At 53.0% G+C, this 26,565-nt stretch overlaps 1 protein-coding gene across 1 annotated transcript in view; it reads left to right on the top strand.

The window, feature by feature from the left end:
* Trappc12 (trafficking protein particle complex subunit 12) overlaps window positions 1–25,141 on the top strand; it is a 43,540-nt gene extending 18,399 nt beyond the window's left edge. The window contains exons 6-12 of the mRNA XM_005082022.4: window positions 2,785–2,897; window positions 11,916–11,988; window positions 13,904–13,977; window positions 18,303–18,401; window positions 23,162–23,259; window positions 23,934–24,021; window positions 24,211–25,141. Coding sequence (XP_005082079.1) covers window positions 2,785–2,897; window positions 11,916–11,988; window positions 13,904–13,977; window positions 18,303–18,401; window positions 23,162–23,259; window positions 23,934–24,021; window positions 24,211–24,453 — 788 coding nt within the window. The 3' untranslated portion in view covers window positions 24,454–25,141. The remainder of the gene's footprint in view (window positions 1–2,784; window positions 2,898–11,915; window positions 11,989–13,903; window positions 13,978–18,302; window positions 18,402–23,161; window positions 23,260–23,933; window positions 24,022–24,210) is intronic.
* Window positions 25,142–26,565: the final 1,424 nt, after the last annotated feature.

Genomic DNA, 26,565 nt, shown 5'->3' on the forward strand with positions numbered 1-26,565 from the left:
TGATAAAAAGCCCAGCTCCCCTTTGCTTCTGACCACCACTGTCCTCTGTTCAGCGTCGTCAGGTGTCTTGCTCAGGAATGCAGAGGCCTCTGCACCACACACTCCTCTGTGGGGATTTTCCAAGGAGCAAGCTTCCTTGAAGGATAGAAGCAGCTGTTTGAGTCCAGGTGTAGAGCAAGCATTGTCACTGTACAGTCAGAGGCCATATTCTATAGATGCGCAGCCTGTAGAGCTTGCAGATGTGGAGCCTGTATAGAATGGAGATGTGCAGCCTGGAGAGCATGCAGAAGTGCAGCCTGGAGAGCATGCAGAACTGCAGCCTGGAGAGCATGCAGATATGCAGCCTGGAGAACATGCAGAAGTGCAGCCTGGAGAGCATGCAGATGTGCAGCCTGGAGAACATGCAGATGTGCAGCCTGGAGAACATGCAGATTTGCAACCTGGAGAACATGCTGATGTGCAGCCTGGAGAGCATGCAGATGTGCAGCCTGGAGAGCATGCAGATGTGCAGCCTGGAGAACATGCTGATGTGCAGCCTGGAGAGCATGCAGATGTGCAGCCTGGAGAACATGCAGATTTGCAACCTGGAGAACATGCTGATGTGTAGCCTGGAGAGCATGCAGATGTGCAGCCTGGAGAACATGCAGATGTGCAGTCTGTATTCTGCTTCTGTCTAAAATTAAATGGCACCCGGATGTGGATGAAGGGAAGACAGAATTGTGCATCATTAAGCAGCTAATTCAAATTATGAAATGGACATAAATCACACGTGCTGGAGTGTTAACATGCATCCACAGTGATAGGCTGGACGCTGGCTAATGCCTCTTATCATTTTGTGGCATAACAAGCATAAATGTAAGAATTTGATTCATTCATTTCATTTTAGCTCACAATATATAAGCAAAGCAAATCATTAAAATGTGCTTTAAAAAGGAGGTTATAGTAATACAAACAAATAAATAACATTTATGAACAAGCTCTAATATATTTCATTTGATTGAACATAATTTGTACCCATTCAGGATACTCCTAACAAGACTTGATGAATTGTGTGTGAAGCTGATGAAGTGGAGTTGTTTTTTTTTTTTTTTCATTCACAAAAGGGACAGTGCTATGTTTGGTATATTTCTAGTTTAGCAGTTTCTATCCAATGTTCAGCTGCTCTGCAAGCCTGGTTAGCTTTGTCCACTGACCCTCGGTTGCAGCTGGTCTGTCTGCTGTACAGAACCCCCTTGCTCACGGGGACAGCAAGGAGGATGATGAGTTCAAGGCGAGCAGCCCCAGACCCACAGCCCTCTGCCCTCTGCCCTCCGCCCCCCAATCCGGCTCTGCCGCCGCACTCACTGCCCTCTCCTGCCAGGGTTGCATGTCCCTCCCCAGCACCGAGACCCCAGGACTTGAGCTCTCATTACTAGTCCTGCCCTCTCCCATGGGAAGGAAAGACTCGGCGTGGCATGAGTTTGGGGTTTTCTTGGTACTGCTTATCATTAAACAGTGTCTTCCCTTCAGAGGGTATGAGGCGAAGGGCTATCAGTGCAACAGTGCTGAGCCCCTTTGGGGCTCAGGTCTGTGTTTTAGTTCAGGTCGCGGCAGCTGCATTGATGCTGGAGAGCCTCACTTCAGAGCTTAGTCCTGGTAGGTCACCCTCACATCAGCTGAGCCAGATGGACTGACTCTTGAGTTAACTGAGAGCTAAGTTTCTGTCCTCCCTGAAGCTGTGTGTTCCTCTAAGTCCTCACCTAGTCTCCAGTCTTCTCTGCTCCCTCCAGCATCTGCAGCTCACAGGTCTCGTCCTCAGACTGAATTCTGAAACTCTTTTATATCCCCACAAAACCTGACCTAGCAGCTCAGAGTAAACGTGCAGCATACTATTGCAAACATCTGGAATTTCAGTTTTTCTTTTTACTGCCAAATCAGTTCACCTCCCACAGCTAACATGTGCTGAAGTTAGATTTAAATTTATAGTTCACACTACTCTGCCTGAACTCCAGAGCACCAAGGAGGATGCCCTCTTCCTGCTTCCCACAGCTAGGGGAGGAAGGATGCCCTCTTCCTGCTTCCCACAGCTAGGGGAGGAAGGATGCCCTCTTCCTGCTTCCCACAGCTAGGGGAGGAAGGATGCCCTCTTCCTGCTTCCCACAGCTAGGGGAGGAAGGATGCCCTCTTCCTGCTTCCCACAGCTAGGGAGGAAGGATGCCCTCTTCCTGCTTCCCACAGCTAGGGAGGAAGGATGCCCTCTTCCTGCTTCCCACAGCTAGGGGAGGAAGGATGCCCTCTTCCTGCTTCCCACAGCTAGGGGAGGAAGGATGCCCTCTTCCTGCTTCCCACAGCTAGGGGAGGAAGGATGCCCTCTTCCTGCTTCCCACAGCTAGGGGAGGAAGGATGCCCTCTTCCTGATTCCAGCACCATATGGCAGATGAGGGGCAGAGACAGCTCTCCCATGCTCACGTTCTCGGGGTAGTTCACCTGTACCCCAGTCAATAGGGTCAGCTCTACTATGCTGCCCAGGTGAGGTGTAAGCAATACCGTTTCATGACCTCTGTGTCAGCCCCTACCTCTGCCCCTGCCTCCAGGTTACTGTCGTGATTTCCTGCCCTGACTTCCCTGGATGATGAACTACAGGCTGTGAGATGAAATAAACCCCATTTCCCCCAAGTTACTTTTGGTCATGGCATTTCATCACAGCAATAGAACCTGTAACCCAGACACCTGCAAGTGCCTCCTTCGCATAGTCAGAAAACATTCATAGCGAGCTCACTGGCTCATTTCTGATTTCTACTCTAGGCTCCATGGTCCCCTTTTCGATGCGCATTCTGCATGCAGAACTGCAGCAGTACCTGGGGAACCCACAGGACTCCCTGGACCGACTGCATAACGTCAGGACTGTCTGCAGCAAGGTAACCGTCGTGGGATTCAGTCTGGTTTATCTCAGCGCTCACACTATGCCATTCTCCACCAGGCCCCAGGGAAACCGGCTCACTCCTTCCTCATGCCTAAAGTTATTGCGGGGGAGGGGCGGGTGATGGTTTGGGGCGGAGTCTGAGTCCTGAAAGCCCTTTCCTTAGTTCACAGTGGTCGCATTCCTCCCTGGAAATCACACGGGTAAGCACTGTCCAGCCTCCCCAAGAGTTAGCCAGGACATTCCTGTGCCAAGCAGAGCACTGTAGCCATGTGGGATCTTCAGAATGACCCTGGGCACTGACAGCCATCATTAACAGGACCAGTGCCGGAGGCCAGAAGGCTGTGGGTGCTTGTCTAATTGTTGCCAACTGTCAAGTAATTTTTGAATCAACAGAACCCCAAACTGTCATTCCCATCCTATGACTTTATGGAAGAGTGTGGAGCTTAGCAGCTTCACCACCCACGGGTTGTGGGAAACCCCTCACTCAGAAGCTTCATGGCATTGCTCTGCCACCCTCCACACGGTGTTCCCCGTGGGACCTGTTAGTAATGGCAGCATGGCATAGTTTTTGTGAAAAGTATGGTAACATTTGTTAAGTATCTTTTCACTTCCTGGCTTTTCTTATAAAACTGTTGTGGTGTTCCAGGGTCATAACTTTAGTTTGCCTGCAGAGTGCAGAGTCATTGATGAGAGCCCTGCTGGCTTGTGCAGAAAGACCCCTACTAGAGTGTGGGCAGAGACTCAGGCACTCAACCCCCTTGGCTTTGTATCCCCTTCGCTGTTCATGCCATAACATAGAAGGTAGATGAGCTAGGTGTGGTGTCTCATGTAATCCCAGGACTCTAGAGATTGAGGTGTGTGTGGGGACAGAGCACAAGTTCTCACGCTATCTATGAGAACACTATGGAAAAACATTAGGGAAGCACAGACCTGCTTACTCAACTTTCTCTTGGTAACTCTTCTTCTATGGTAAGCACACTCAAAGCAGGCGCGGTGATGCACGCCTGCAATATCCATACTCAGGGAAGGACCTGGAAAGGAAGAGGCTAAGGCAGGAGGATTGCAGAATCAACCTAGCAAAACCGTCTCTCAGAAACCACAGACTTGGGGCTGGTGAGATGGCTCGGCAGGTCAGGGGGCTTGCCACAAAGCCTAACAGCCTGGGAGCCAAAGCAGAGAGGGGAGTAGAACCCATTACAGAATGGTTCTGTTACCCAGATCTAATCCAGTTTGTCCCGATGAGTTCTTCCTGTATAGAAGGAATGGATAGAGTCTGGGTGTGTTCAGTGTGCTTAAGAGTGGTGTTCTTACATGGTGTCCAGTTTTATCAGGACGCCACTTGCTTTCCACAAAGGTGCCCAGTGTTGGTTCTGTCTATTGTCTTTGAGCCGTCTGGTGAATTCACGTTTGGTTTCAATGGTATCAAGTGTGCCTTGCTGCTATGACTCAGAACTTCATGGCCGTCGCTGTCTGCAGAGGCCTGTCTTCTGCTTTCTGAGCCTCTCTGTCTGGCTCTGCCAGCTGTCTGCACCTCTGGGTCCCACCAGAGCTTTGCAAGCCAATTGGGAAAGAACCCACTCAATACAGACATTCCTAAGAGTCATTTGCATAAATAGGTGTAATCCATAAACAGTGAGGTCCAATTAGCTTGAAGTTAATTTCATTTGCCAATACAGATGAGCCACCCTCCCCCTGCCGCCCCGAAATCCCAAGTAGATTGGGCTTTGGGGTGCCAGGTGGAAAGGCTTCCTTAGCTGCAGCTGGAATAGGCAGCAAATGAGGCTCTGTCTCCGACGCCCTGAAAAAGAATCGCGTGGGATGTGAGTGGCCCGCTTCTCTACTGATGGCTGACGAGACAGCGTGAGAGCTCTGTTCCAGGAAGGGTTGGCGTCTTTGCTAAAAGGGGTTTCTGACAGATGGGCGCACTTGGGTTTGCCACTTTACAGTAGACCAAGTTAGAAATGGAGGACAACAGCCACCACTGTCCTCAGTATGGGCTCAGGCAGGCCAGCTGCCAGCACCCTGATGGCGGCTGCCTGTGAGCCGCTGCCCCCCCCATGCAGATGCTCCTCCTGCTCCACTTTCCTTTCCCGCCTGCAGAGAGCAAATTAATTGTGACTTAGTCAGAGAAGATGGGGCCACTCGGCAAGCAGATTAAAGAGCTAGAAAGGATGGGTGAGGACAGTTTCACCCGCCCCGGCTGCAGGCACACTCCCTGCCCTCCAGGCTCAAACTCAGCCCCTGTTTCTGCCCAGGGCGAATTGCCTCCCTTTGTGTGGGTTTGCAGGATTGCTCCCCTGGTGGGGCTCACAATGGAAATGTACTTCAGAAACCTCTGAATGGCACCATTACAAAACCCAGGGCATGGACAATAGAGCCACTGGCCACTGCCGAATGAACGAGGGGGGCTGTGATCTTGATACACCAAGCATGGGCCCCAAAACTGAAGAGAGACACATGGGAGCCCAGAGAAAAACCACGCTTTCTGGCTAGGAAAAAGATGTCTCCCATTCAGCCCTCTTTGCCTTTCTGTGGCAAGACTGTTCTAGAAGGCCCCCAGGTGCCAGTGGTAAAGGCAGGAAGACCTCCCTGCTAGTCAAAACCGAGGTGTCTGTAGCAAGTTAAGACACCTGCTGAGCCACCTCCTCAGGTAACTGTAAAGCTCAAAGCAGAGACCCTGGTCCGTTCTGTATACAGAGGTTACAGGTTGCCTTTTTAAATCTGCCAAGCAAGTGGTAGTAGCTGTAAACAGATTCAGGCAGAGTGCCAAAGTCATTCGAGGCATCATTTCCCTGGGACACAGCTTTCCTGGGCTGTGGGTGTGTAGTGATAGTCGTCTGCTTTGTGGGAATGGTTGTGTTACCCAGATCTAATCCGGGATGTGCCCCGGGGGTCTGGAAGAGCCCCCCTGCGCTTATGAGAGACAGCCAAGCCGGGAGCCTCTCTTCCAGCCCCAGGCTGCACCTTCGTTGCGTCCTCCTCACGCCTGCCCACTCAGCTCCAAGCACCTTCTTCCCACGCCTGAAGCTGATTGCAGTGGTGAGCTCGTGAGACACCCAGTGAGGGGTACGTTTCAGGGTGTGCGGGTCGAATGAACTGAAATCCCAAGGTGTTTCGGCTCACTGCTCCTCCTGGGAAGCCCTACGTTGAAATCGGTGCAAGGTAACCTTGACTCCGCTGCTGGTTTGTCATCAGCTGCTGCCTAGCAAATTACTCCATGGCTTACAGCACTTGCTTTAATCTTTGATTACTGGGTTAATCGCGCCTGCCGACGGGCTAGGGCGCTGTATTTCGTGCATGCAAATGCCGCCTCCTGTGTCAGCCCTTGCCCACCTCTGACACCTGTACACTCAGATCCTCCTTCTGACTTCCACCTGGGAAGCCGACCGGCCACGCCGCCCTCCCGTTCCGTCGACGCTGCGGCAGGTGACAGAACTCCCTTCTCTCCTCCTGAACACCTCTCAGCTGTGTGGGGATGCCGCCTGTCCTCAGTGCACTCATCTGCAGGAACATGGTCCCTAGGGACAGACAGGTTCCGTTCCCTTTGGCCGTAAAATCGCCATACTCACAACTCTACAGAAAGTGCAGGAGATGGAAACTTCTCTGGGGAAACAAGCTCGTTCAGGGTGGGCCCTGAAGGAGGCCAGACTCTCAGATGTGTCCGTGGGTGGGAAGGGCCGTAAGGCGGATGGGCCTGGGCTGCAGGTGCCCATACTGGGCAAGGAGACTTCTGTCGAGAGGCCTTTTCCTCCTAAACGTTCTCCGGTTCGTGATCTGAGGCCAGCGTCTCTTCAGGTCTGGACAGTTACTCATCTGTGAGTTGGTTCATGAGAGCTAAGGGGAGCAGGGGGCCTTACAGAGTCTGTAAAGGAGGAGAGATCAGATGGAGGGGAGGCAGAAGTAAGTGAAATAAAGGGAAGATGGGGGAGACGGTCAAAGCCAGATCCCCGCCCGTCTCCCATGTCACTCCTTCAAAACAAGCTTGTCATTCTGGACACAGGCCTGCACTGTTCAGTATGGTAGTGCCAATTTCAGGTTTTTTAAGGGACCCCACTCTTGTTTTTCACGGTGGTTGTGGTTATGAATATAGGGCAGGGACCTATCCTGAGCAGCCACTCAAAGAAACCAGTGATAAAATCAGAGAAAGCGCCTTCTCTAACCCAGTGACCACACCAGGAAGAGCAGAGTTCGCGTCATGAGTCTGTCTTCAAAGTGGCCCGGTGTTAGCAGCACAGAGAAGCCAGGGCAAGCACTGGGACTCTGTAGCCACAGCCCGGGTGGTCTGCGGCTGCGGTCCACTTGGTATCTGTCCCCTGGGGCGTGAGTAGCGGAATTCACCGAGCATTGCTTTGTCTGAAGTTCGTCAGGGGGATCTGTTGGTGGCGGCTCTTAGTCTTTCAAAACAGGGAATGTCACTCCATTCCCTCCTGGTCCGCAAGACAGTGACAGCCTGGTCATGTCGCCGCACCCACTGGTGCTCTGTCTGGACCACCTCCAGGGCAGTTCTAGCTCCAGGTGAATGGTGACTCCACTGAGCCTGGAGTGGCTCCCTCACACCTGTCAGACCTTGCTGTTTGCTCATAGGAGGCCCCCCACCCGTTGCTTGGTGTCCTCATGAGGCAGCTGACTCCCTGCCAAGAGTAGAGATAGAGGCCCAGAGCATGCCCTCATGTCCTGGAGGGCCCAGTGTCTCCGCCACCTGTTTCTGTTTGTTAAGAGTCACAAAATCCAGCCTTTGAGTTGTGTGCACAGAAGTGAGAAGGTATTGTGTGTTTCAAGTATCACACCTTGGCGAGTTGGCCGGGATCTGCTGTTTCTAAGGATGAATAAGTCCTGGGCAGACTTCGGGGGAACCCTGCCCTCCATTTCTTCTCCCCGGCAGCTCTTGGTGTGAGCTCATGACTGCAGGAGGAGCCTAGGGCCAGGTGTCTGGAGAAACCACTCCCCCACAGGCCTCAGTGCCCTCCCCACGGGCCTCGGTGCCCTCCCCACGGGCCTCAGTGCCCTCCCCAGCTCCCGCCTTCCTCGGCAGCATCTCACACAGCATGCTGAGAGAGCTCCCAGAAGTTTCTGAGACCCACTTACTATTTAGCAGTCAGCCAGTGTTACCTCACTGCTCCCAGATCACACATGTCCAAACCTTTCCGTTTGCTGCAGGGATGGAGGCAAGGAAAGGAAAACTCTGAGGCACAGGAGTAGTGGTTTTCTGTTTTGTTTTGTTTTGTTTTATGTTGTGGCTTCGTGTAATTAATTTTCCCTCGGCACTTCTAAAGTTTACAAAACGCTACAAGTTCATTCTCCCTGGAGCCCCGTAGCATGTAATGCAGACAAGAAAGGTGTGTTGGGGCTTCCAGATAAGGAAACAGAAATTAGACACGATCAACTCAAGTCACCCTGAACTGAGGCCACATCTCACAGTGCCCAAAGTCACCGCTGTGACTGTGCCACACTCTGCAGGAGGGTGTGAAGGGCTGGGGAAAGAGGAACTGACGGTGCCTGTCTGGAGAGCATGGTTCCCTGTAGTTTACAGACCGAGAGTTTGCAGCTTCCTGAGCTGAGGGAGCTGCCCAGCCCGGTCTGCCCAGATGCCCATTCACCTGCGTGGACGCACTCACACTCTGCTCTGTCACTCTGTCCTCTGTTCTCTCTACAGTGTGCATTTCCTGGTCCTGTCTGGTCACTTAATTCCGTATAGTCACTCTGCGCCGTGCAGTTGCCCAGTCCTGTATAGTCACTCTGTCCCAAGATGTCATTTTGCCTTATGTGGTCTCTCTGTCCTTGATGTCCACTCTGCCCTGTGCAGTGCATGCACCCATGTGGTCACTTTTTTCTGAGTGGCCACTCTGCACTGCAGTATGTGGTCTTGTGTGGTCCCTAAATCTCAGGTCAGGCTGCCTTGTGTGGTGCCTGGTCCCATGTTGTCGTTTTACCCTGCACAGTGAGTGGTCTTGTATTGGTCACGCTGTCCTTTGTGATCACCCTGCCCTGTGCAGTGCATGACCCTTTGTGGCCGCTGGCCTGTGTGCACACGCTGTCCCATGTAGTCACTCTGCCCCATGCTTTGCTGTTGTCCCTCTGCCTGCTCTGCCCCAGGCCCTCCTCATCTTTTGCAGACTTTGAGATCCACAGTGCACGTGTGTCTTCCCCTCCCCCGCCTCTCCTACAGATGATTACAGCTTTACACTTCACAAAGCCACATGGCGTCCCAAGGTGACTCATCCACAGATCTCAACAGTCTCAGAGCAGAGGCAACCTGCTCTCCCTTGACCCTACTGACTGCCCTCTCTTGCCAGCGCTAAAGGGAGACGGAGCCGCTTTTCTGAGCCCAGGCCTCCAGCTGCTCTAACCTGTCAAGTCCCCGTCCTCAGGCTGGGGCTCTGTCCTGTGCTTTCTCGGTTCCCATCATGGGGAACACTCAGGTGTATCTGTCACTGGCTCCTGGTCCTCGGGCTCCTTGTCTCTGCAGTGGCAGGTTGCAGGCCCAAGGCTGGATCTCTGAAGGACGGTGGAGCCTAGACATGCCCACACGGCCAAAATGACACCCAGATACCTGAACACAGCCCCTCCTGCTGGAGCTGTACTGCACCCGCTCTCTGGACATGACACCCAAGGGACCTCCTACAAAGTGTCACCTGGGTCTGTCCCACAGGTTCTAACTCATGCCAGCAGAGCCTCACCTGAGGACTGCTCTGACCTCAAAGAGTCTTATAAGCCATTAACTCTTTACAAGGCGTTATCCCAGAATAGAGCTGGGCCAGGTATGATGTGCAACAGAGTCCTAACTATTTGGGTGACTGAGGGAGGAGGAGCACTTGAACCCATGAGTTCAAAACCAGCCCGGACCACATCAGGAGACCTGTTTTGAGGGAGGGGAATAAAGGCCCTCTCCTCCCTGGCGAGCCACGCCTTAGCTTACTTAGAAGATAGCCTGCTCCCGTGGCATTGCTTGCCAGCACCTTTGGCTGAACCTCACCCACAGCTTCCGTTAGGCTGTGTCGTCCAAAGTGTCATCACTATCATTGTGATTCTGGGTGTGGGAGGGCCAGGATGGGTGAAGACGAGGCTTCAGGGTGAATGAACAGCGGGCCTGCACAGCTCTAGATCCTGTCTTATGGCGGGGGCGGGGGGGGCATTGAAGGCCGTGGCTACAATGTGCTCTTCATTTAAATGTGACAATGCTGAAAGGTGTATCTAATCCAATACAGTAGGAATGCCAGCTGCCCTCTTGCAGACCTGGGGCAAGCCACTATCATTCTGCCACCCACGTTCTCACAGGAACCTCTGCCTTCAGAGCATGTCCCAGAACAGCGTGGTCATTGTGCCTGCTGGGAGGGGTCTAGTTGATACTTCTTCTCTGGTTCTTGCATCCAAGGCAAGAGAGGCCTGTGGGTGGGGGTGTAACCACACCATAGTTACAAGTTCAGCCTTTCCCTGCAGTATCCACATTGCCTAAATGGCGCAGATATGGCCACTGAGGGTCAGAAACCTGCACTGGACACGCCCTGCTCACGTCTGTAGCCAGAACCTTGGGTGGCTGACCTGCCCGCTGACACTCAAGTCCCTTAATGGCCTGGGATACTGCAGACCCTGGAGCTCCTCACAGTGCCCCCTCAACCAACTCACAGGATTCACCAGAGGCTGTAACCTGCTCCTGTGTGTGGACATATGCTATACTTTTCTTAGAAGTACCATGACCCACTACCCAGCCCAAACCACTGAGGGGAAAATGTTTTGATTCCGAGGGATCAGGCTGGTCACTTGGCCCATGTGCTTCAGCAAACCATCACAGGAAAATAGCAAGGCCCAAGCTGTCGCCTTTAAAACAGACAGATGGTCCCAAGGGCGTTTCCCCAGTTCCCACGTCCACCAGCTAAGCCCTGTTCCCGGAGCTGTCTAGAACTCACTGTACTGCCACCAGCCTGGGACATAGGCATGAACCAGTGAGCCTGTTGGGGCCATAAGGCATACTGGAAGACAGTTCCCCCGGACTGTCACAAGGCCAGGAGAGCCCAGAGCAGGCAATGAGGACTTGCTGGGTCTGCCTTTGCTACGCCCACCGCCAGTAGCTTCAGTTTATATTGCCTCACACGTCGCCTTGGGGAGCCCCTCCTTGCTCCCCCATTTTCCATGCTGCCTCCTCTCAAATGCCCCACCACCTCTTCAGAGCTGGAAGAGCAGGCAGTTCCCATGCTCCCCGTGGGTGTTGGTGGAGCTATCCAGGGATGCAGCCTTCCCCCAGGCCTGAGTGCCCAGTACAAGGATCCGCAGAATTGTGCACACAGACCTCTCCACACCCCTGAAACCCGGAGAACTGTCCACTCGGCCTGCTATGTGTGGCTCTTTCCAGCTGTAAATATCAGCCTTTGTCCTGCTCTCTGACCGAACCCTGGATGCTGGTGCCCTCTGCTGTCCCTTATCCCTTCCCTTTTTTGCCAGGCTCCCTCCACTCCAGCCTGACAGGATTCAAGACTTTATTCCCTGTCGGTTTCTGACTCCGTGATTAGCAAATTAGCTGAGAAATGTCTTTTGGCCTAATTTGAACTGGCTCGCTTCTGTCTGGGGTCACAGTCATGGACCCCATGTGTGTGCCCTGAATCTCTGAAAGGACAGTCGTAAGCCCCACGCCTAGCGTGAGTCACAGTCCACAGCTCACTGTTCTCTTTTTTATACGAAATACCGACTACAAAGGAGAATAAATACCCAGTGCGACATAGGTAAATGAAACGAGGACACTCAATAACGTCCTCCACCGCTTACCCGCCTCCTGTGTTCCAGGTCTGAGAAGGCTTTACGTGAGTCACGTAAGCCTAACTTCTACCTTCCACCAGAGTAGGGACCCTGCTCTTCCCATCGCCTCCAAGTAACCAGTAGTTATCACAGGGCAAGGGACACGTCTGTGTAATATTCCTTAACTGATTGGTTTTCAGAGAAAGTCTGCTCTTTCTAGAATATACAGCGACAGTGGGGACAAATGCACTCACGGTTTTGTTATCCTCGTTTGAAATTACTACAGATCCTGGCAAACTTGGAGCAAGGCTTAGCAGAAGACGGCGGCCTGAGCAACGTCACCCAGGAGAGCAGGCAAGGTAAGCAGTCCCCATCTGTTCTTCCCCTCAGCTGTGCAAGGCTCAACCCTACAGTTGGTTCTCGCTCTTACCCAACAGTGATAGTCCCTTCATCCATTTCCCACCCCCCCACCCCCGCCCCCGCCGTCCCTGTGCTGTGCCTGTACCCTGGGAAGTAAGAGGAAGAAGGTTCGCACGGCAGGAGGAGCCCACTGAGCAGGAGGGGAAGGGAGCCATAGTGTGCATGGTCAGTGGCTGAGCTTCTCGACCTTCCATGGCATCTTAGAAATGGACACATGGTGGACTGCACGGGCAGGTCTGCCTCTGAGAAGGTCATGTCTCGGTCTGTTTCCTTTTGCTACAATGAAATGCCTAGTTCTGGTTAACCTATAAAGGGGAGAGTTGTTTTAGACTCAGTTCTGGAGTCTGGGAACATGAGTTGGTGCTGGCATGTGGTGAGGTCTTCTGTGTTGTAGCAGGAAGTAGATATCACATGATTGTTTTATAAAACCACCAATGCCACGATATGGTCTCACCCCAGGACTTCATCTAATCTCCCAGTGCCCTCCCAAAGACCCCCCACGTGAAATACCATCGAGGTGTGACTCTAGGGATTATATCCCCAATACCTGAACTCTGTGTACACATTCCCCCCATGGCAGCTGTTCTGGCTACAGTATGTTGAGTACTCGAGCAAGGAGCCCTAGGTTTGAAGGGCCAGGTGTGTACGTGTGCTGTGTGGGTGATCGATATGTAGTATGTATGCGTGTGTAACTTGGGGTGTGTGTTCATGCATTTACATGGGTATATCCTATGGGTGAGTAGGCTGAGGCCCAGGGCACGGATATGTCAGCTTGTCCTGTTTGTGCAAGCAGCACAGTCCCCACTCAGCCCTTACTCCTGATGACCTCAGAAACCATCAGTCTGTCCCCCGCTCACATCGAATGTCTGTGAAGGGAGCGTTCCAGCTCCAGCAAGTTCATAGAGCCACTTTAAAAACCAAAGAAGAAATGGCCAGTGAAGGTTGTGAACCAGCGCACAGCTGACACCAGAAGTGTGCAGAAGTGCTCAGCTCACCCGTGTGCTGCGTGAACAGCCGTGGGTACTGCCCGTGTCCCGCTTCCCAGTGGGCGTGCAGAAGTGTGCAGAGGTGCTCAGCTCACCCGTGTGCTGCATGAACAGCCGCGGGTACCGCCCGTGTCCCGCTTCCCAGTGGGCGTGCAGAAGTGTGCAGAGGTGCTCAGCTCACCCATGTGCTGCGTGAGCAGCCGCGGGTACTGCCCTCGTCTCGCTTCCCAGTGGGCGTGCAGAAGTGTGCGGAGGTGCTCAGCTCACCCGTGTGCTGTGTGAACAGCCGTGGGTACTGCCCGTGTCCCGCTTCCCAGTGGGCGTGATCCTCTCCTTTCACAGACCACGCTTGTGGTCACTACGTGCACACCCTGAGCAAACCCTGTGTAGAAGGCAGACCAGCATTGTTCCCTCCTGAGACCAAAGGCCTGGAGAACTGGTCAGTTCCAGGCTGCAGGCACCAAGGCCTGACCGCTGCAGAGCCTGCTTCCCCACAGTCACTGGACGGGAGCAGGGGCTGTGCACATGGGTCAGCCTCCACCGGGGACAGCAGATGTGCTGTGTGTGCATCAGGCCTGTCATAGGCTCAGTGTTCTGGCATAGGAGTGGGCTTCTGATTGCCGCTTCATCTTCTGTCTGAGCTGCGAGTTTTTCTAGCTGCATCTGTGTAGGTGATCTCATTAGAGAGCCCACTCTGGCCGTCCCACTGAGAACACTCCAGTGCAGCATACAATGAACAAAAAGTCTGGATGAAACCTGGTAGGGTTAGGCTAAGGTGGGGGTGAGGAGCTCTGAAGTCAGTAACACAGGGTACAGCAGTTGCCAGCTTGCACGAGCGTGCTCACCTCTCTCTCTTTCTCTCCGGCAGCCTCCATCCAACTGTGGAGGTCGCGTCTGGGCCGTGTGCTGTATTCCATGGCAAACTGTCTGCTCCTGATGAAGGTACGTGGGCAGTTGAGCTGTAGAGCACCTTGTTCTAGAAGACAGTGTCAGCAGGAAGCCTGCTGCAAGGAAGTGCCATGTGTTCCAACGGGCCTGACGAGGAAGGGGGCGAGCCGTGGGCCAGCACTGTCGGCATGGCCTAGATTGCTCAGTACAGTTCACTCACACTTGGGGGCCAAACTTGTCATTTTGAAATTCTGCAGAAAACGGTTTACATTACTGAATTTAATTGAGCAGGCCTAGATCTAAATGGTCTAATTAAAATTGCTCATTCCACCCGTTTTTCCTCTGAACTGCAGCCAAAAAAAAAGTGTCCTTTGTTCTGCTGGCTTCAGTGTGAGGGTCATTTTTTGTTTGTTTAATGATTGATGGTTTTGACGTCTGAAGGCAGGTTTTCCCACCAGACCCACTCGTGAGGAGGCCACCACCCCAAGCTTTCCACCTGAGGCGTCAGAGTGAGTCAGGGAGCCCAGCGGAGCCATCAGTCACTGTGTCTGTCCTCCACTCAGGCCCTGCCAGCCTAGGCAGCCTGAGCTTTCAGACTTCTCTCTCATTTCAAATCCATCCCATGCCTGGCTTGCCTCCCGCCCTGGGCACGGGTGGCCTGCCACAGTGCTGGCGGCCTTGCTGCCAGCTGCAGGCACTGAAGCTGCCACAGAATCTGTCAGTGGCAGATGCCCGCCCGGAGCAGCGCCGTTAACACCTTCCGAGCTGTGGTGAGGCAGCTCATCGCTCCTCCCACAGCCAAGGTCATCCTGCTCTGACTGAGCGTCCACCAGCGGTCATGTTACCAAGTGGAGAAATGTGCTCCTCCACGTGGCCACGTCCTTGGGTTTGGCAGGAAGAAGCATGTGGCCACAGCCCAGCTATAGAGCAGCGTGCGTCCTTTGCCCCTCTGCAGGTGTGTGACGTGTGACACTGGGGGCAGACAGCCAGGCCAGGCTCATCCTCTGGTGTGTGACCTTGACAGAGAAAGAATGGGGGTCCTAAAATCTCTCCCAGCCATGGACCGCAGAGCTCTTTCCTCCTCTTTGACACATTACGGTTTTCAGAAGTTCTGCGCCTAACACATTTGCACTGGGCCTGTTGCCTGGGGGGGCCCACTGTGTTCCTGGCCTCTTCCCTCCTCCTCCTCCCTCATGACATCATTGCAGAGCCTGCCCCGCCCCTACCCCCACTCCTCTGTGCTGCAGCCTTCAGCACTGCTGTGACCAGGGGCTACCTTAGAAGCCACAGTGAGCACCCAGTGGCACCTGAAAGTCTCCAAGTCTTGGTTGCCAAGCGTTGCTAGGCATGCAGCATTGGCATCGCCCAACGAAAAGTCCCCACTTTGATGTCAGGCATTCGGCTGCTCGCATTTCTAAGATCCTCTGCTAGAAAAATGCTTTTCCTTGTTTTTCTGCAGCAGTGATGCCACCAGCAACACAGGCACAAGCATCTGCCTGTGTCACCCCATCATTCTAGACTCAGTGCAGGACAGAGTGTATCATGTTTCAAAAATACGTCTACAATGGGTGTGATTTAAGGTAAAAGTTCGGTTTAGCAGGGTGTTGGTGGCTTCAATTCCAGCACTCGGGAGGCAGAGGCAGGCAGATCTCTGTGAGTTCGAGACCAGCCTGGTCTACGAGAGCTAGTTTCAAGACAGCCTCCAAAGCCACAGAGAAACCTTGTCTCAGAAAAAAAAAAAAAGTTCGGTTTAATCTTTATTTTCATGAGTTAAAGAAGTGAAAGAAATGTTGCAAGTACAGTGAATGCAAGCATATGCGTTCTGCTGCCATCTAGTGGGCACAACCAGCATTGGTGCAGTGGCTGGGCTGCATGGTTGGGGCCTGTGTACCAGCTAACAATGACTTAGTTAATCAGCCTTCCAATAAGAAATTTGGTTATAAGTTCAGTTCTGAGTATCCCACAATGCATTGTCTGGGACACTTGCTTGCAAGACAAAACCCTCCATTCATAAACGTGACCGGAGGGTACCTGCCCGGCGCTGTAGCCTCTTTTGGATAATCCCCAGTGTGTCCCCATACCTCCCATACAACGCCACCTGTGTGGCTTCTCCTTTGTGGGAGAAAGCCACAGCACACAGGCTGCCTCCTCCTTACTCAGGGCACACTACGTGAAGCCTTTGGTGGCAAAAGGCCATTACTAAGGCTTAGCTGTCACTCCTCCAGTGCAGTTGCTCACAGGTTGTGCTAGAGTACTTTTGCCCACGCATGAGCGTCTGTATGTGGTCACAAGAGTAGATTTGGCACTCTCCAAGAGGCTGCTGTTGGCCTCAGTCCTGTAAAGAGGCCCTCTGGTTCCAAGATGGAATGGTTTCACTGAGTCGTAACCAACTGGGAAGTAGCCCACACAGCTCTAAACCCTCCCTCTAACAGGCATGCCCTAAAGCCTGAGGCTTGTTGACGGCTGCAAACATGGGTGCCTTTGACACCAGCCTGCTGATCCCTTCTCTGCTGCTACTTTCTCTCATGGTTCCCAAGCCTGTGGGCCCACCCTGCCTCCCAGGAGAGCAGTAAAATTCCATCCCAACACTTGAAAAGCAAGGAGATCTCTGAGAGTTCGAGACCAGCCAGGTCTGCGTCACTACAGGCCGTACAGAACTGCATGGTGTTAAAAGAATAAAAAAGAAACCATTTATCTATGACAGGTATATTCGGGGAGATTTAAGCCTGTTTCTTTCCTGCCAGGCCATCCTCAGTAGCATGAATCCCTGACTCCAGGCAGGTTTGGAAGGCAATAATGCCAGACAAAAAAAACCTAGGATCCTAGCAGGGCTCATTACCCAGGTGTACTGGCCTTCCGTGCTCCTACCCTGGTCATGACAACAGCTGTCTAGGAGCACAGGTCACAACAGCGTGTGATCAGGTGCAGCACTGTCACTGGGAGCTGGTGACTCTCAGCACCATCTTCCCCTTGCTCACTGAAACCAAATGTAATGGTACATGTCAGGTTAAGGGGGCAGCAGGGCAGAGGTTAGGGGCCATGACTCTCCTGAGGGAAGTAAGACTGGTAGCTGCTCATCTGTGGAGCAGCCAGACCCCAGGACAGTGGTCTGAAAGCAGGCCCATCCACAGGCTACACAAAGATGGCATGTTCTCCCAGCCATCACCCTGGCTTCCAGAATGTGAGAAGCTGTCCCACAGAGTCACAGCACCCTCTCTCTGGACACCCCATGGGACATGGACACGGATGACCTGCTCACACTCGCACATGCCCCTGCTGGCACAACTAGAAGTCAGGCAGCCTGGCCTCGGGCAGCAGTGACGCGGTGGGAGAGGAAATGAAGGCACGTGGGCTCTGGCTCCTGTGAGCATCAGGCTTTGAATAAAATTAGTTTTAACGAGCTGCACTTGGAGGCACCAGACTGGAGAGTCAAACTGGAGTTTCGCACGTCGTCTGTCTTTTAACCTCCCAATTAGCAAACTCAGTAACTGTAGTCCCAGTGTGGAGGAAACAAAGTTTAGAATACAGAAATGAAATACCTTCCCGAGTCTTACGGTTAGGAGAAAACCAGCAGTGGTGTTGCTGGGCTGGTGGCCATGAGCTGTAGCCAAGAGGAAATAAGCGTTCCTCACAGGTCATGCTACAAAGCTTGCTCAGGTACACGGCTGCAGAGGATGCAGGAGGAGCTGACCTCCGAACCTTGGGATGGGCAGCACCCGGCTCTGAGACCAACTCTCACACCTTCACCACTGCAGATCAGAAGTGGGAGAGGGGCACATGGGGTGGTGGACAGACTTTGCCTCAAGGAGGGGCTGCAGGCAGGGTTGGCACGACACGTGGCCACTGCTAGGAAGGTACACAGAGCTGAAGCACCTGAAGACAAAGACAGCAAGATGCAGGCCCCAAGCTTACAGCACTCAGTGCCTGTCCCCATAGAGCAGCCGGAACTACACATGCATCATAGGAAGCAGTGGCATCCACGTGCCCTCACTGTCGCAGCAGAGCTGATCAGTGGGCTATTTATTTCTATATGGATATTTCATCCCAGTATCTAGCACTTTTAAAGTGTGGATTACATGTTTGGAGGATGGGAACCACAAGCCCTTGTAGCAATTCTGCCAGAAAAGAGCTAGGGACCTGGCCTGGGGACCTGTGACGTCTGCTTAGGTAGGAGCAAGAATCAGCCTTTAGGCCAAACTCTGGGTCCAGAGCCCCTGTGATAACAGAAGAACTTATATGTCACAGAAAACTCAGTCCACCACCATTGGGGGGGAGGGATCCTGCACTGGCCTCGTGTGTGTGTCTGTGTGTCTGTGTCTGCGCCCTTGGTCTGTATGCAGATTCTTCAACTCACGGCATGCTTTGGTCTCTTGCCACAGGACTACGTGCTGGCCGTAGATGCTTACCGCGCAGTTATCAAGTACTACCCGGAGCAGGAGCCGCAGCTGCTGAGTGGCATTGGCCGCATCCTCCTCCAGGTACCAATCACACTTCTGACAGCCCGAAAGCTGAGTAGGGCAGCTGCAGTCCAGCAGGGTTGCCTGGAAATTCTTTGTACCTCAGGACTTACGCAAATAGGGAGTAGTAAGGCAGTATTTCTGACCATTATTTAAAGGTGTCCTTTGCGATGATTCTGCTGGATGTTGTTCTGTCCTGTTGCGGTTAGGGACATCTGTCAAACTGCAGCTGTTCTGTTGAGGGGACACTCAAGTGCACCCTGACCCAGTGGCTGCAGTAAGGCAGAGGCTCAGCAGGGCTCTCTGATGTTTGGCACTTCTTCCTGTCAGTTCCAAGGTCATGCCTCCCACTGCAGGCTGCCACATTTGGGCCCTGTGCATCTGTCTCTTGAGAGCCTCTGAGTGTGGGGGAGGCAGGTGGGGGAGGGGCAGCTAACAGCAAGAGGAGAAAGAGCCGAACCACACAGGCACATGGTCAAGCACTGCTACACTCACGACTCACGGTTAGCAGCCACATCTAACAGCGTCTCTAGCTGGAACGCCTCTTCCTGACCCTAGAAGTTTAGGACTCCCAGGTACCAAATCCCGTGTCCCAACTCCTTTTTTTTTTTTGTTTTTTTTTTTTTTGGTTTTTTACGAGACAGGGTTTCTCTGTATTGTTTTGGAGGCTGTCGGTCCAGCCCGGCCTCGAACTCACAGAGATCCGCCTGCCTCTGCCTCCCGAGTGCTGGGATTAAAGGCGTGCGCCACCACTGCCCGGCCCCCAACTCCTTTTTTATAGTCTGCCCGGTGTGTACTGCTTTTAGCTTGGGTCTGTATGCCCGGGGTGCATTTCTAGCTCCTGCTTGGAAGACCCAAGACACAGGAGGGAACTCTGGAAGTACTCGTGCAGAGTGGGAAGTTTGATAGTGTGGGGGCCGGGACAGCCCCAAGGATGTGTATCCGTTATAGACCACATCTCCACAGTGACTGTCCTGTAACAGAAGGAGGGGAGGAAGGGTAAGTGTTTGTGGCATAAGACTGATGTTATCTCTGAGCTGGGACTGATGAATGTTGAGTGCGTGGGAGGATGATGGAAAAGAGGCCCTTGCTCCATCCTGAATTTGATCTGCAAGTCAGATGAGGGCCATGGATCACTGGTGTTGTAAGTCGGTGCTGCGGGGGGGGGGGGGTGGCACATAAAGGGCAATTCATTTGCTGTGTAGCAGGGCTGGGCTGCTCAGCCTTGGGGAGTCCTGCAGGCCAGTGCTCCCTCTCAGGGTCCAAGACAGAGGAGAACCACAGTCCTCCAGACATGCTGCTTCTCTGGGCCAAGGCATCAGAGCCCAAAGAGGTTAAATCTTCAAGGCCAGGATTCCTAGGCACTGTTGAGTTAGTTCCCTGTAAGCAGTATGGTGCTGACATCTGTGCCTTGCACGCCCAGGCTCTTGCCCTGGGTGCACAGGAGCAACTGACCATCTTCACTGAGAAAGAGGAGCAGCCTCCCTCTGCGGCCATCCCAGCAGACTCAGGCCCTCCTCAGCACAGCATGGCCAGGGTTAAGGTACCTGGTCATCCCACCCGATCATCCCACCCCCATGGGTGAGCAGAGCGAGCCCCCTACAGTCACTCCTGTCTGAGCGTGTGAAACCGAATGTGGGCATAGACTACCCACATGTTCTCAGAGGCCATCCCTGGCTTCTGAGTCTAGGAGAGTACACCAGAGAAGCGGAAGATGAGACACTGAACCAGTGAGGCAAGACACTTTCCATCCCAAGCTAAAGAATGGGAATGGGGTAGTTTGCTGTAAACAGTGTGCAGAGGCCTGTGGGGAAGATGTGGTAACATCAGGGATGGGCTGCGCCGACCAAGATGGAGTAGATGACAGAGAGTGGCCGGCCCCTAGATAACCTCATACGGGTGAGCTGGAGATGGACATGCACCTTCTCCATTGGCTTCACGCTTACATTTGAATTTGTTCTTAAGGCTTTTCTAAAATGTTGTGTGGCTTAAGGATAGGCGAGCCATTATTTTATCGCCCCCACAATTGCTAGGCCACAGAGGAGGACGAGGCCCACGCCCCTCCCCTAGCCCGGGCTGTTGTAATTCCTCAGGGTGTTTTATTCTGAAGAGCCGTCTTCATTCTGAGATGGGCACAGAGCATGTGCGGCTGTGAGCACAGGGTCGGTCACCTCTATAGACTGTGTGCCATCCATGTAACAGCTGGAAGCCCAGCTCAGGCATGCAGCACAATAAAGGGCTCGCTTCTGATTCAGTTCCCAGATTCGAGGGAACTCTCACCGCCTTTGCCTGTTCCCACAGGCGTGACTGCCTCCTGCCCATATTCCCTGCCAGCCTTCAGAGGGCCAGGTGGCGTCTGCATATTTGAATCTCTCAGGACTGTGGATGTCACTGTCACACACAGCATCCTGCAGACCATGTGTACCTTCTGCTCAGAAAGCAGGTAGACAGTGGCTAGGGGGAGGGACTTGGACATGAGAGGAATTCCACACTGAGGAAGCCTGTTCACGGAAAGATGGAGACACCCGCATCCGGGAGCTTCTCAGGCAGTCCAAAGGCAGAACAGAGTGATCCGGTCTCTGGACATCTGGAGCATTCGTCCTTTGAAGTTACTTCTCCCTGGCTCACACTCTGCCCCTCCAGATCCTTTCACGTGGGTCTTAGGAGGTCATTACTCATACCAGCAGGGTAGCTTTGAACCACCATAGAAGTGCAGTAGCCAATGGAAGCCGCAGCGCTGCTGTCCAAGACAGAACAAGAGGATACCCATGACTGCGTGACTCCAAAGCAGGAGGGCCCTGACTGTCAGAGATCGCTGGAGAACCAGGAAGGTGCCAGGCCATAGGGGACCGCAGCGAGCCAGGCAGTGAAAGAATGCTGGAGCGCAGCAGGGAGGAGCGAAAGAGGCCCAGCATGTCGGGGATGGTGGCCGTACACCCTGATGTGTCCTAGACATCACTAAGTATCTGTACACTTGCAGCTCATTAACCAGCGGTCAGACCTCAAGAAAACTGCTTAGAAAGGAATGGGCTCCAGCTTGGAAAATTGTCAACTCCTCCCCAGGAAATGTAAAACATTTCCTTGTTTATTCTTTGAGCCGTTGAGTGGCTAAAACGATTACAAGGACAAAAAGCAAATGAGATGTCTATTCAAGAACACCGAGAGAAGGCCGCAGTGATTCAACCAGGGCTGCCCCCTCATCCCCAGCTCAGCAGGTGAGATGAGCCCAAGCTAGAGAAGGCTCCTTCCAATTTCCCCCCTCCCCAGGCCTAGGGCCACTGTGGATACAGTGGTCACTAACTGCCTGTCACCCCTCCTGCGGGGCAAAGCAGTGCTCCACCAGGGTAGAGCCTCAGACTCCCCCAAGCTGCCCTACCCAGTACACTCTAGAGTCACTCTGGAGAGACTTGGCCTCACTCTGGTTCCAAAAACAGGCCTGCAGGTAGGTAGCTGATGATCTGCTCCCCAAAACACTGACTGCCCACATATAACGTAAGACAGAAGTCACCCCTAGTGTGTCCCCAAACAGTGACAAGGTACTGTCAAAGGCTAGAGCCACCAGGCTGAGACAACCCAAACTAGCTTCCTAATACACTAAGCTGGGCATCACCAGAATGGAGAACTCACACAGCTCAGCTGCTCAGGGATCCTCCAGGTAGGCTGTGAACACATAAGACGTGTTTGTCCCTTGCCCATGTGTGTAAAGTTGCTGTGGAACAGAGTCCTTTATTCCTTCTACTTCTCTAAGTTGAGTGTTGGTTTCCCTTCACATTCTTGTGGCAAAAGAAGGGCATGGGCAACTCAGCTCTGTACCCTGACATCCACCCCCATCACCGATGGACAGCCAGGGCTGAGTTGTAGCGGAAGGGCCAGAACTTCCAGTGCCATCAAGTATGCGTTCCTGTCATCTCCCTGGTACCTATCATAGGGGCCCTGCTTTGTTTGAGGGGCTGATGGCTTCTTCACAAGGCATATGAAGTGGGTTTGCTCCTTTATTTTTATTGTATTACCAAAGTATTATTCATGATTAAAATATTACTGTGAGCCGGGCAGTGGTGGTGCATGCCTTTAATCCCAGCACTCGGGAGGCAGAGGCAGGCGGATCTCTGTGAGTTCGAGGCCGGGCTGGACCGACAGCCTCCAAAACAATACAGAGAAACCCTGTCTCGTAAAACCAAAAAAAAAAAATATATATATATATATAACTGTGAAATTGGCAAATTAGTGGTATCTATTCTGTCACCAGGCAGAAATGCCCCAAAATTTGACATGGGCATTTTATGCTATTACCAAAGTTTGTTTTTACTTAATGCTATGCCAGAATTTATTCTGGGGGCACAGCTGCCAATTTGTAAGACTTGAGCTGGTGTTTAGTCACATTAACATAATTCCCAACGGAGACAGGAAGCGACAGACACTGAGGTGCTTTGCTTCATTCATTACTGGACACTACCTGAGACTCTGTCTTAAAAGTCTCCTGCTCAGCCGGGCGTTGGTGGCGCACGCCTTTAATCCCAGCACTCGGGAGGCAGAGGCAGGCGGATCTCTGTGAGTTCAAGACCAGCCTGGAGTACCAAGTGAGTTCCAGGACAGCCTCCAAAGCCACAGAGAAACCCTGTCTCGAAAAAAAAAAAAAAAAAGTCTCCTGCTCACTGGGTGGTCCCCTGTGTGTCACTCAGGGGACTTCCTACCGCGGCATGATACCGGGGAACAGTGTGACTTTACATTTATACCTCTTTTAACCCATCAGCTAAACTGACTAGATAACTTTGTCAAAGCAGATTGGAGACATAAAAACAGCCGAAAAATATTTTCAAGACGTTGAGAAAGTAACAAAGTTGGATGGACTGCAGGGTAAAATCATGGTCTTAATGAACAGGTAAATATCTTCCAGTGATCTACTTAGTGTGTGCGCATGTACACATGCATGCTGAGCTGAGAGGACCACTGTGGAGAGTTAGCTCTGCCACATGCGAGCTCCAGGACTGAACTCAGGCTTCAAAGGACAGCTGGTGATCTGACCTGCTGAGTCCTCTCACTGGGCCACAGTTTGGGGTGTGTCTTTCTCCCACCTGCCCCGGTCCTCAGTGCTGAGACCCAGGAGGCTCAGGCCAGGTAGCCAGCCTGTTGGCCTTCTAGAACTTCAGCCCTGCTCCTTACTCCTAAGAACCAGTCTGCAGGGATCCCTGCTCTTCAGAGCGCACCTATTCCCTGTGTAGACTTACACCGGTGTGTTACCAACGGGCTCCTGCCAACACTGGTCTCGGGGTTAGTTTTCGTGAGTCACGTGTCACAAGATCATGAGTGCATGGTCATCAGGACAGGCCTGCTCCCCCTCTAACCAGACCAGTCTGGAACCTGGAACCTGGATAGCTGACTTGCTAGCGAGTCTGGTGTTTGGGTCGGCCATAAAGCCACTGCCTCCATCTGAGAGCACACAGCTCACTCTGGCATGTGTGCCCCTACTCCCCAGGGTGCCTGTGACGCTGGCCCTGACCACAGAGAACTCTCGGCTTTCCTATGCTCACTGCTTTACCTGTGTGTGCATTGCAGAGCTTTTCTGTACCTGGGCCAGAATAACTTTGCTGACGCTCACAAGTTCTTCACAGAGATTTTGAGGATGGACCCCACGAACGCAGTGGTAAGACATGCAGACTTGGTACCCCAGCAGGCCCCTCTACCTTTTGCAGACCAGCAAACCCAGATTCCTGCTCTAGCCTGGCCTGGCCTCCAATAGCTAGAGACGTCCATAAAGGGGCTGGCTAGACACGGGGACCAGGGACCACCAAGAGCAGGCAGTGCCACCCTAAGCACATGTCCTTTCCCCCAGGCCAACAACAACGCCGCTGTGTGTCTGCTTTACCTGGGCAAGCTCAAGGACTCCCTGCGGCAGCTGGAGGCCATGGTGCAGCAGGACCCCAGGCACTACCTGCATGAGAGCGTGCTCTTCAACCTGACCACCATGTACGAGCTAGAGTCCTCGAGGAGCATGCAGAAGAAGCAGGGCCTGCTGGAGGCTGTCGCCAGCAAAGAAGGGGACAGCTTCAACACACAGTGCCTCAAGCTGGCCTAGTTCCCGCCAGGTCTCTGTACCCTGCAGACACTTGAGCAGGTGGCTCAGCAAACGCATTTGACAGGAGTGTAGGAGCATGCCTTGAGCCAGGACCACTCTCAGACCCACGGTCCTGCCTGCCATGCAGTCCCCACAGCACTGCCTGTTGGTGAAGGTGGGCTGTGTGGGTGACATTCAGAGGCAGGAAACACAAGATACTTTGGGTCCCTTTGGTTTGTTCCTGGATGTTAACCTGCTCATTTATCACTTCCGAATGCTCACAGAGAAGCAGCAGGTGTGTAGTATTGCCTGTTCTCACTATAGGCCTAAATGATTACAGTTCACTGTCTTCCTCCCACCACATCCCAAGCCAAAGCATCTCTCTGGTTATCAGCTCACTCCTGGCCTGACAGGCTACCCTGGGTGGCCTGGGACGGGTTGAGAGCCATCAGCACATCCAGCACACAGCTGGGACAAGAAGCGTCTCGGGCCAGGAGCAGCATTTGCGCATTCCTGACGCCTGTGTATCTTTTCCACTCTGAGAAATGTAAAGGCTGACCGCAGCTCACACATCAGGATGCGGTAGAGCACAGCTTGTGCCTCATGTGCTGAGGGCCTGGGTTCCACCCCAGCTCCATCAACAGAATGTCTGTGGGACAAAGCAAAGCCACATGTCTGCTCACTGTTGGAATAAAGTGAAAAGATAATACTCTTGTGTGACTTCCTGGGGAGACATAGGCAAATACCTCAAGTGACACAGACAATAGACCGGACTATCTTACCCAGGACTAGCTTAGAGAAGCAGTGAATTTGGGGCATGTGTGGGGAGCGGGGTTCACAGGAGCATCGACACCCAGAGGAACTGAAAAGGACACCCTAACTTGGTGGTGCCTCTCAAAAGCTGTCTCTAGAGTCCTGCAGAACTTGTAGGCAGCTCAGCTGGCCAGCCTCCTCTCCCCAGCTGTTGTTCCTACTGTGTAACCTTTAGGAGCCTGTGAACATAGGAAGTTGTGTTCCTCCAGGAGGCACAGGTTCAGTTCAGAGGAAATGGCTACACAGCGCTCTACCCATTCCCAGCTTACATTCTCCCCGCTTCCACGGCGTTTCTTGAGCCTTACAGTGTCATGTACGTGTCGGTTTGCGACTGAACACTGCCCCGCTGTGCTGCAGCAACAGTCACTCTCAGGAGTTGACTGGCTGGGCCTCCTCAGTCATCTCTGAGATAAAGACACATGTTTCAGAGGACAGTTGAATAGGCACAGTACATCTGCTTTCACAAAATCAGAGCAGTGGCCTGTGACCTGGCCAGCCACAAGTGTCAGCCATGAGTTTCCTCCAGGGGGCGCACACCTCAACTCCACTCAGAAGCCAGAAAGGGGACATCAGATCCCTGCAGCTGGAGTTCCATGTGGTCGTGAGCCCCGGGCACTGGTTCTGGGGACCGCAGGAGCAGTGAGCAGCCTTAACCCTGAGCCATCTCACCTGACCTTGTGTTCTGCATGTTCCTAAGGGTAGAGCTAGGAGTATGTCATACAGAAGAGGTGGGGCCAAGTGCACGTTCACCGCCACCAAGGACAAGGCAGGTGCTCAGTCTCCATGACCGGAAACCAGGCCGTAGGGGCTGAGGCAGAACATCTTGCCTGTATCGGTCCAGGATGTGGGAGCAAAGCCACAAGGGTCCCCAGCTCTGGCCATGGGGAGAGGGTGGCAAACTCACCCTGCTCACTTCAGGCACCGCATTAGATTGGCCATGCCAGGAGCTACCAGATGTTCTAACAACAGAAACAGCATCTTGAGTTCTGGTCGCAACATCTGCAGGTAAGGTTGGCCAAATTCTCCCCAAGGCTGCATGCCCTGCTATCGTAGTGTTCTGTTACTATGAAGAAACATGACCACGGCAACTCTTATAAAGGAAAACATTTAATTGGGGGTGGCTTATAGTTTCTCAGGTTTAGTCCATCATGGTGGCCGGAAGCATGGCAGCGTGCAAGCAGACATGGTGCTGGAGGAGTAGCCAAGAGAGTTCTACAGGAACAACAAAACTACTGGGCCTTGCTTGGGCTTTTGAAACCTCAAAGCCCACCCCAAGTGACACACTTCCTCCAGGGTCACACCTACTCCAACAAGGCCACA

Source organism: Mesocricetus auratus, unplaced genomic scaffold, assembly GCF_017639785.1.
Source record: "Mesocricetus auratus isolate SY011 unplaced genomic scaffold, BCM_Maur_2.0 Super-Scaffold_100024, whole genome shotgun sequence".
Lineage (NCBI taxonomy): Eukaryota > Metazoa > Chordata > Mammalia > Rodentia > Cricetidae > Mesocricetus > Mesocricetus auratus.